The sequence below is a fragment of the Rasamsonia byssochlamydoides genome (assembly GCF_041956645.1).
Source record: "Rasamsonia byssochlamydoides strain NRRL 3658 unplaced genomic scaffold VTN77scaffold_26, whole genome shotgun sequence".
In the NCBI taxonomy this organism is placed as follows: Eukaryota; Fungi; Ascomycota; class Eurotiomycetes; order Eurotiales; family Trichocomaceae; genus Rasamsonia; species Rasamsonia byssochlamydoides.
The window spans coordinates 104,016-114,209 of NW_027192409.1; the positions used below are offsets into that span (position 1 = coordinate 104,016).

Genomic DNA, 10,194 nt, shown 5'->3' on the forward strand with positions numbered 1-10,194 from the left:
CTTCCTAGGTACCTATCTTCTAACGGATCCGATCTGATTCCTGTTTTCCGCTCAACTCATTTATTATCAACCTGTCCCGTTCCGTTTCTTTTTTATCCCCTCTTTTCTGTCTCTTGTCTCTTCTATCAGCGTGACTCATAACTCATTATACAAGAACATTCATCATTCCCCACCCCACCCCACCCCATCCCATCTCAAATCCTCCTATTCTTCTCATTTATCTTCATTTTGATCTTCTCATCTCCTCCCAATGATGACCAGTAAGTAAAAAACTGGAGTCAGAGAAAACATTCAATTCAAACAAGCCTGTTACTGCCTTCTCGGTTTAGAGGGGTTCAAGTTGAATTGGCTGGCGCCCCTTGGGGAAGTAAGGACCGTATTTTTGATAATCTTGCTTCCTCGAGATTTCAACTCTGCTGAGGGGGAAGAACAGATGAGAAGATTAAGATCAAGATCACACACATATGCATATGTGTATGGCTTCTGGTTTGTTATGTTCTGTTTCTAGGTTTGGTTTTGTGAAATAAGCGAATCATTCACCATGGCCTGTCAAGTATGATATCTGACTTTAGATACTAGTCCAGTGATCCACTATTAATAATATAAGGGAGACCTCCCGAGATACTGATAACCAGTTGACGTGACTTGTTCATCAAATCGTATTCAAGATCACCTTCCTAATAATACAAACATCGTCCCGAATGCCGCAGAATAAAAAGAATCAACCAAACCGACCGTCACTACGCAGCCTCACCACACCTTCCGGACCTTCCTCGCCGGCTGCCATTCCATTTCATCGCTGCTGCTGCTGCTGTCGCCGCCGCCGCCGCTTCTGAAATACACCACCGCATCGCCATGGTGGCACGCGCTAGGATAGGCGCAATCCTCCCAGCAGTTCCCCCTGGGCTGGGGCTTCGGTCGTCTCGCCCAGAAAGGCCTCTTCATCATCTTCATCTTGTTTTGCTCTTCCTCCTTGAGCTCCCGGATCTCACGGCGCCACGCGTTGGTCTCTATCCAGCCCGCAAAGTCGAATTCCGACCTGCAGTATCGCTTGCCCTTCCTGTCATACATCCGTCCAGGGCAGAAGTAGTGGCCATCCCGGAGGCAGCGGCGAGTGACACCCAAGCGGTATTCGTGGCCGCACCAGTGACAGGTCCACGTCCAAGGGAGGGGGGTTCTCGGTTTCGGAGGCATTCCGCCTTTGGCCTGCGAGTTGGTTTCGAGATGAGGGAAATCAACGTCCATCGGGGTGCCAGGAGACGAAGTCGCTGGGCTCAGAGGTGATTCACGGATTGGACTGTGTTCATGGACGTTGGCGTTGGCGTTGTCGTTGTCGTGGTTGACGGAATTGACGACAGGAGAAGGGATGATGATCGAGTTCAACGAGAACTTGCTCTTGAACATGATGTCGAGATTGAGAATCTTTGAGACACGAAGATTGTGTCTCTTTGTGTCGAAGAGAAGAATAGACGAAAGATGGACGAATTAAAGAGGATCTGCCAGCAGAACCCGATTCGAGAGCAGAGATGAAAGCTTCTGTGCTTTGAGAGAGTGAGAGAGAGATGAAGAGAGAAGAAGGACGGAAGATTTATATCTGACAGCGGATACAGGTACTCGAGAGAATCATGAACAAGAACAAGCAATGACGGTTTGTAGAAGGACGTAACTAAATATTCAAAAATGGATCAAAAAGGGTAACTCTTCAGGAAGACAACGAGCACCATAATAGGAAATAATGGAGGTCTCCTGACAGTGAATTCCAGATTGTGGGAACTCTGTACGCAAGTGAATCATCTGCCATAAGGAGCCATAATAGGGCGAGATCCACTCGTCAGCCTTGGCTCGAAGAAAGAGAACAAAGAAGTTCAATGGGCAGTGAATGATAACAATTCAAAAATGAGACTTTTCTGGCAATTCGAGAACTCCTCGAGGTCTCCATATTCAGGAAGCCTTCGATACAATATCCAACATCTCCGATAACCCATGGTCTATGTAATTTAGACTATTTAAATATCAGACGAAAACTAGAGATACAACCAGTCATTTGGGTTGCCTTGAATTCGTACGAATATGGAATGAGAGCATGGATGGTGGCAAATCTCGACTCATTATGGAGAACAAGTTCATTGTGCTGGAATCTACCCCACGCTTAGTCAGCAATGCACAATTTCATAAAGGCCATGGGAATAAATTTGTTTAGTGCTCAATCTGGACGAGTGAGTGGACAATTCCTTATTCCTTGTTTACTCTGTACTCTAGCAAGTCGGGATGATATCCGTCAGATAAAGCGGGAGGCTGGCAGTGGGTCCGCATCTCTAGCGGCCAGGAGGGGCCCTATCAGCGATCCCCGGGGCGACCCCGCAGCCCAGGGACAGCGCATCGAGCGTAACTTAATTAGCTGTCTAAGAGCTTCGTCCAGCCACTCTGCTGAAAATCCTATGGCTGGGAAATGGGCATCAAAACCCCTTCAAATACGCGGGAAGATGCATTCCAGAACATGGTTATTTTTTCTGTCTCTCTCTATTCTACTCTCACGACATCCTGACTAATCCATCTCTTTTGCATGGTTGTGGCTGTGACGATCGATCTTCGTATCCATTGAGTCCATTCTAATTCTTTGCGATAAGATAAGCTGGGCTGCCAGACAGGTTTCTTCCCCGCATTCCTTACGGTCTGTCTGTCGCACAAGATGTGGATCTGTTCTAACATCCACGGGTCTGCAGTACTACGGAGTACACTTGAAGATCTCTTCCTCTCTCTTCGAATCAGCATCCCTTTCTGCGTCTACATCTTGTGTAACGGACACCACGAGTCGATCGAGGCCATATCGGAGACGAGACCGCAGACTCTGTCCCACCGGTAGTTCACCAGTGACCAACCCGACTGTTTACATTTCGTCCCGCTCTTCCTGCGATCGCCGACATGGTCAAAGGAAACGATGTCATCGCCATCATCATTATCATCCTTTTCATCATCCTGGCCATTGTTGGCTTCGCCATCTATGCGATCCAGAACCGCGTGTCGGTCTTCTTCTGGCGACGGAGTGCGGGCGATGAGGAAGAAGGGGAATAGTAAACATTCTCCAGGGGACTTCCCTTTGCGTCTCTCTTTATCTTTCTTCTTCTGTCTTATATTCCTTCACCATCGACAGAATCCCCTATAAATAATGAGGGGAGACGATACCCACTGTGTGTTTTGTCTGTTTTGAACGACATAGAACTTCATTTCGGGGCCAAACAGGATGGCTGTCTCACGAGTTATGATCGAGAAGATTTTCTTTTCCATGCGATACGATGATGTTTATATATTGATGGCATGATCTAGACTATGTATGAGTATGAATACGCTGACGAATGATGAATTTCTTCAACGCAGAGCACTGCAGAAATATGTCGACTTGCTGCAGCAATTGCTCAAATACAGAGCTTGTTGTAAACTCTGACTCCCAGTAGACGCCATGCGTTTTCTGAGTGCCTTCGATTGGCCATCGACCAGATCTTCTCTTCTTACTGCTCTCCTTCTGCTGCCATATTTGCTTCGCCCTTCTGAGATAGTACTCTTTTGATGATGACTCCCGCTGTGATTAGAATTTCCAAGGTTGATTCATGATCACCTGATCATAGGCAATCAGTTCAAAGTTTCCTTCCAGCTTATCACCACTGATAATGATTACGTATGTACATACCCAAATGTACTAACTACCACGTCCTTGCGATCCCATCAGAAGCCAGGTCATACAATATTTCATACCCGAATCAACCTTCAAAGAGCAACACCTTGTTCCACAGCTCGCAGATCCTATTGCGAAGAGGCTCGCGAATTATGACGCGCAACTGGCGGTGCTGATAATGGAAATGGAGGACGAGGCAAGGGCCATCCATGGCAATTCTAGAGCCTCCAAAGGCTGGCGCGTTATTGATAGAGTGTCGTTTCAATCCCCCACTTGACACAAATACCCTTTTGATCGGCCATGTTAAGTAGAGCAGGGTAAGGATGGGAGGATGTCTGAGTTGATTGTTCCTTGAATGTCTGGTGTCAGTGGATTGGATATTGCTCACAACCTTTAATAATAATAATAATCCTTTTTCTTCGAAATAATTTGTACTCGACATCTGTATCAGGGCGTACTGCCTACCGGAGAATGCTAATAGCCGAGCTTTCTGAATAATAAGAATTAAGTGCACTGAAGTTCGTCAGGAATAGTAGTGCCTAGGTACTCTTTCATATTCGTCTTATGGACGTGGATATAGTTCCTTTTCTTTGCACACAACCTTGTCAGCTGCAGAAAAAGCTGCCTGAACTGACCGCCTTAGCGGACTCAACACCGTACGGAGTCTGATACGATGTGTTGCGCCAGACCTCGGGAGTTGCACGATGAATGGTGTCCATGCAGAACGAACTATATTTGGTCCCACCCGCCATTTATCACGACTGCCCCTTGGCAAGGTTGCATGAAGTGGGGAGATAACTATTCGATTTACAGAAGAAGTAGATTACTCTTGAGATCACTGCATACCTAGGAAGGTAATAAATGATCGAACAGCTATTTATAAATCCAGACCTTATTCGTCTGGCGCTCCTCCACAAACCGCTTCTCCTCGGGCTTGGCAGCCTTTCTTCACAGATCAGAGTCGCTCCGTTTCGCGCCCTCACATCACCCGACGTCTTTGCCTGTGCTCCAACCCCTACTGATTTTCGCTATCTGCTCAATTAATTAATTAATTAATTAAAGCTTGTCGTCTGGCTCTGCGCTAGCCGCATTCGATTCTCCCCGTGTCTTACCATGCATTTTAGGTCAATGATCACGCCAGTGACAAGGCCGCGTTAAAACCCCGTCAGCCAGGAAGCCAGTCCTCCTCCGCCTACTCACCAAGTCGCCGTGAACGACGAAACGAGCGCTTTGGTGCATTTTCTCTGTTGCCAGACATGACTGAGGGAAATTCAACAGCTCCAGCAAAGAGCCCAGAAGGCTCCGCAGCCGGTGACGAAGGCAACCAGCAGCAATCCGTCGCAAAGACACCGACGGTGAAGGACAGGCAGTGCAAGTATTGTCACCAAGCCTTCACGTCCTCTTCCTTAGGGCGACACCTCGATCAGTACCTTTTCAAGAAGAAGCCCGACGGGATCCACGATGTCGAGGAGATTCGTCGCATCCGCAGCAGCATCACCCGACGACAGGCACGCACCTCTTCCAGCAAGCGCGACAGCCCCGATGTCGCGGGGGGAAAGGGCCAGCATGACTCGCCAGGCGTCGCCGCCCAAGATTCCAGCAGCAGACCGCGAGACGGAGCGCCACGGTTCCTATTCAACACTCCAACATGGCATTCAACTGGCGTGATCAACGACATTCCGGACCCGGGCACATCGCAAGAGGGAACAGGGTCGTCGCGCCTATCGATGTCGCAATCCCGTACCGTGTCGACAGGTCTCCCGGACTATGCGAGTCGAGGCCAGAGCGCGAACAATCCTGATACTGCCCGAGCTTTGGAACTCGCATTACGTGAGGTATTGGATAATATCAAGGCTGCAACGTAAGTGAGGATATACGTGGTGTTAGGGTCCGTTCGCAGACTGACATATATATGCACGATCAGCTCTAGGACGCGGCCTCGACTATCACCTTTCGACTTCGATCTCCAGGCTCAGACTTTTCCAGCCCTTTGTCTGCTCATGCTCCCCCCTCCACCAAGTTTGTTCTCGACCCATCCATTTCCTACCACATCCTCTTTCCCCCTTGAGCCTCCTGGCGTCGGTCAAGTCGAGGTGGTTCGACATGCTCTTCGTGCTCATATCGATCAATGGAGGAGGGATCAGCTCACTTTGGCGGCGAACCAGTCTGGTTCTGGCAAGGGTAGCATGAACCATGATCCAAACATGATCAATCGTACCGCGCAGCAGCACGAGGAGATGAGTTCCCGACATCTCGATCTCGCCTACCAGCACTGGATGGTTCTTCCCCCGGAAGTGAAACGGCAGACATGGCAGCTGGAGATCACGAGGGCTTTCGCGCGGGAAACGGAGAAGCGCAAGCAACTAGACGCGCAGCTTGTCCGTGTCCAGCAAGAAGCAAACCAGCTCCGGGCACAAGTGGAGAAGCTGGGATCTTGCCAATGGCCACGGGAGTTTGCCATCTTCCCGCCAGACATGCTGCCTTTGTCCCGAGAGGCAGCCCGGGAATTAAATAGCCAGGACAGCATCATCAGCCCTGGTTCCTCCAGGTGGGATTACGACAACGTGGTGGCCAAGTGGAAACGCGTTGTGATGCACGACAAGAGCATGGGTCGGGTCGGGGTGGGTTACGCCAACAGCGTGTCTGAAGACCCCGGCCTGGATTCGAACTCGTCTTCCAACCGCTCAAAAGCAGTGCAGACGGTGGCAGCCGCAAGTCCGGATAATTCCTCTGGTACTGCGGCCAACTCGAATAACCAGCAGGCGTCACCCCACCAGTCCCATAATCGTCGAAATTCGGTCAGTGGCCCTCAGGCCAAGCGTCAGCGTCTGATGAACGGTGGCTCCAAGGATGCCAATACACCCGAGGGTGAGAATAATCCAACTACAGGAGCCAATACCAACGGCATCTCTACGGCATGGAGTCCAAATTCAGTCCAGTCTCTTCTGGTATCCAACGCTGCTGCTCCGCCATCGACATCAACTCCTCCGTCAACCCGTTTTGGCGTATCATGAGATGTGAGAAACAATTCTGTTTTGGTGAAAACAGGAAAAGCCATGGCATCGTTGCAGCCCGCGGATCTAGGCTATGGTTGAGCGAGCATGTAGCTAAGCAACTACAGGACTGACATCTACCTGCCTCATACCGCTATCTGAACAGCGGTGCAATGTCGTTTTCTTTACTTGAAGAAACGTCTCTCTGTCCATGTATACTAATATATCCGATATGGGTCTGGATCTGTGTCGGCGCAACTTACGAATATAGATGCGACCTTCAAGTATATCCAGATATACGCTTCCTCTTTGACAGAACCTAATGACGTCACGGACATTAAACTATTGTACATCAACGTTGAGGTGCTGCGATGCTAATGCTCCAGAGTAAGAGACTGGTCCTCATCATTCATCTGTCGAACGTTCAAATTGACTCGCTTTCCCCCCATCCACCCTCGCCAATATTCATGGTCCGGCCCCGGCCAGTCTCGCAGCCACGTCGGGCACGTCGACGGCAACACCTTGGGCACTCCATGCCAGGCGAATCGAGACCGGCCTGCCATGTAGACCGCATCTCCGGACCGCAGTCGAATGACCTCGCAGCCCTCCCCGTCGTCGTGGCTGACCACGAACAGGCCGTCGCACCCGAAGCTCACGCTGATAAGTCCGCTGTCGCATTCTTCACTCACGTCTCGATGCATGCTCAGCGTGTCACCGGCAGAGTAGAGGTTGACAATGGCTGCCTGCGGCTCCGTGTCGGGAAAGGCCGCTCGCAGGAGGCGGGAGATATCCTGAGGGAAAGACGGGGGAGGTCCTGCGGGGTACTCCTTGGTGGTCCAGTTATATTGGCCGCCCAAGGTGATCCAGCGCAGCTTCTTCTCGAGGAAGCTTTGGATGGTTATGGGCTTGTGCGTCTCGGGATCTTTGGGTGACAGCACCAGTCCTGGGTCAGCTTGAAAGAACGAGGCATGTGGCTGTTGATCACATTGAAGAGCCTCCTCGTGGCCATGTAGTTTTCGGCTGTCCTTTCCCGGGTATGTCACATTGTAGTGTAAATGCACGTTCGTCTGGTGCCTTGGATCCGAGAGATCTCGGTGGAATAGACGAGAGAGCAGTTCTTTCTGCACCGTCGGTGGGAAGAGGGACGGTATCAAACTGAGCCCTGTAGATTGTCAGACTTCAAGCGAAACAAATAAAAACGAAGAGAAGGGACAAGATTGTGCTAACCTGAAACCGACCGATGCGTGAAAATGGGGATGTCCTCGACGAATCCCCCAGATGGCCCCACAGACGAAGAGTTCTCGCCCTTCACGAACTCATCAAACGCCAGTCGTAGATCCCTGCTGGACATCGATCCTGCCAGGGTTATCGACTCGGGGAGGTCATCAGGATCCAGCTTCTCCAGGTCAATGATATCGGGATCATTGGCCACTTCGGAGGCCTGGTATCTCTGATATTTCTTAAAGACGCTTCGGACCTTCTCAGGCGGGCGATCGTGCGCATTGAGACCTTTAATCTCAGCCATGGTGCTGTCTTGCAGGTACTATAGATAGCGTTATGTAGGTATATTGTACAGCAGCACTATGATGTATGTGGCCGATGCTTCAATTCCGAAACGATCGTGAGCTGCCCGACGTGACTGCAGATCTTACATCCACGTCTATCTCTTGCATCCTGACACTCTAGAGCCGTCGACCGTAAGTGACAGCCCTGCTACTTCGCTTTCCCAGGCTCTCTTCCTGTACACGGTGGGTGTGCGCTGGAGATATATGGCGCAGCGGAAAAATGCAATCCTTCTACAGCTTCTAGAAGATGCTTAAGGCCGGCCAGTTCCGCAGGTCAGGTGCTAGCGTGCCTCACCGCCCGAGGTTTGTGTACAGAACGCCAGGCTGGGCCTGACCGCCTTTGCTCCCCACTAGGGTCGATAATAATAACTAAACTAAATCCACTCTGACACTGACTTGGTCTTGCTGACCTCAGGATTACGTGCAGCTTCATTTCATGATGCCCTCCTGGCATTGTTGATCTTCTACTAACCCAGGCAGTGTCGACAGTTCCTTGCAGCATCTCCTCCAGCCCGGTTGCATCCCTATCCCCCTTCGTCAGTGTCCTTCGTTCTCTTTCATATCCCTGGCAACGAAAGTCCCTCCCCACCTGAGGTTTCACTAGCTTCAATTCATTCGTTGCCAACCATCTACGCCTGCCTGCTCCTTCGTTCAGATTGACAAAGGTTTTCGAGCCTCGCTGCTGCCGGCTGTCACCATGGAGAACTACCAGAAGATCGAGAAGATCGGAGAGGGTATGTGGATAATGCTAGGGACGCGATTGCAACAGCAAATTGGGTCCCATCTTTAAAATAAGATGATATCAAGACGAATGCGTGATTCTAACTGACGACACTTTGCTCTAGGCACGTACGGCGTCGTGTACAAGGCCCGAGAACTCACTCACCCGAACCGTATCGTTGCCCTGAAAAAGATCCGACTGGAAGCTGAGGATGAAGGCGTGCCCAGCACTGCAATCCGAGAGATTTCGCTGCTCAAGGAGATGAACGACCCCAACATTGTGCGTCTGTTGAATATCGTCCACGCAGACGGCCACAAGCTCTACCTGGTCTTTGAGTTCCTCGACCTCGATCTGAAGAAGTACATGGAGGCTCTGCCCGTCAGCGAGGGTGGACGAGGCAAGGCCCTTCCGGACGGCTCGGGCATGGATATGAACCGCATGGGACTTGGAGAGGCGATGGTCAAGAAGTTCATGGCACAACTCGTCGAAGGTGTGCGTTACTGCCACAGCCACCGAATTCTGCACCGGGACTTGAAACCTCAGAACCTGCTCATCGACCGTGAGGGAAATCTCAAGCTGGCGGATTTTGGGCTTGCACGGGCGTTTGGTGTTCCACTCAGGACGTACACCCACGAGGTATATTTGAGAATTTCCCTGGAGAGGGTTGTGAAAGCGGACTAAAATGATGGTTAGGTTGTTACGCTGTGGTACCGCTCGCCTGAGATCCTCCTGGGTGGACGTCAGTACTCCACCGGCGTGGACATGTGGTCTGTTGGTGCGATTTTCGCCGAGATGTGCACTCGCAAGCCATTGTTCCCTGGCGACTCCGAGATTGATGAGATCTTTAAGATCTTCCGGTACGGTTTTGTTGAAGAATGTTTTATACCAGAATCTAAATGCTAACGAATCGACTATAGACTTCTCGGCACTCCTGACGAGACCACATGGCCCGGCGTCACCTCGTACCCCGACTTCAAACCTACATTCCCTAAGTGGAAGCGCGACCCGAACTATGCACTGGTCCCTGGATTGGAAGAGAACGGCCTGGATCTCCTGGAAGCGCTCCTGGAATATGATCCTGCGCGACGGATCTCAGCCAAGCAGGCGTGCAGGCACCCGTATTTCCAGCATGGCAGCGAATACTATTCCGGCAGAAGACAGCGGATGAACGGATACCACTGAACGCATGTCTTCTTTCAGGAACATTACTCTATCATGTAGTTATGATCATGGGTGGGACAGGGA

At 50.7% G+C, this 10,194-nt stretch overlaps 4 protein-coding genes across 4 annotated transcripts; 2 read left to right on the forward strand and 2 right to left on the reverse strand.

The window, feature by feature from the left end:
- Window positions 1-750: 750 nt before the first annotated feature.
- VTN77DRAFT_3669 (uncharacterized protein) lies at window positions 751-1,404 on the reverse strand (the record flags this gene model as incomplete). Its single annotated transcript, XM_069419642.1, has 1 exon — window positions 751-1,404. The coding sequence occupies one exon, from the start codon at window positions 1,402-1,404 to the stop codon at window positions 751-753; it is 654 nt and encodes a 217-aa protein (XP_069278240.1).
- Window positions 1,405-4,926: 3,522 nt separating this feature from the next.
- On the forward strand, window positions 4,927-6,684 carry VTN77DRAFT_3670 (uncharacterized protein; the record flags this gene model as incomplete). Its single annotated transcript, XM_069419644.1, has 2 exons — window positions 4,927-5,531; window positions 5,595-6,684. The coding sequence occupies 2 exons, from the start codon at window positions 4,927-4,929 to the stop codon at window positions 6,682-6,684; spliced, it is 1,695 nt and encodes a 564-aa protein (XP_069278241.1).
- A 353-nt stretch (window positions 6,685-7,037) lies between these two features.
- VTN77DRAFT_3671 (uncharacterized protein) lies at window positions 7,038-8,188 on the reverse strand (the record flags this gene model as incomplete). Its single annotated transcript, XM_069419645.1, has 2 exons — window positions 7,038-7,825; window positions 7,891-8,188. 2 exons carry the CDS (start codon window positions 8,186-8,188, stop codon window positions 7,038-7,040), a joined length of 1,086 nt encoding a protein of 361 aa, XP_069278242.1.
- A 737-nt stretch (window positions 8,189-8,925) lies between these two features.
- Window positions 8,926-10,131, forward strand: VTN77DRAFT_3672 (uncharacterized protein; the record flags this gene model as incomplete). Its single annotated transcript, XM_069419646.1, has 4 exons — window positions 8,926-8,962; window positions 9,074-9,585; window positions 9,643-9,806; window positions 9,867-10,131. The coding sequence occupies 4 exons, from the start codon at window positions 8,926-8,928 to the stop codon at window positions 10,129-10,131; spliced, it is 978 nt and encodes a 325-aa protein (XP_069278243.1).
- Between the last annotated feature and the right edge of the window lie 63 nt (window positions 10,132-10,194).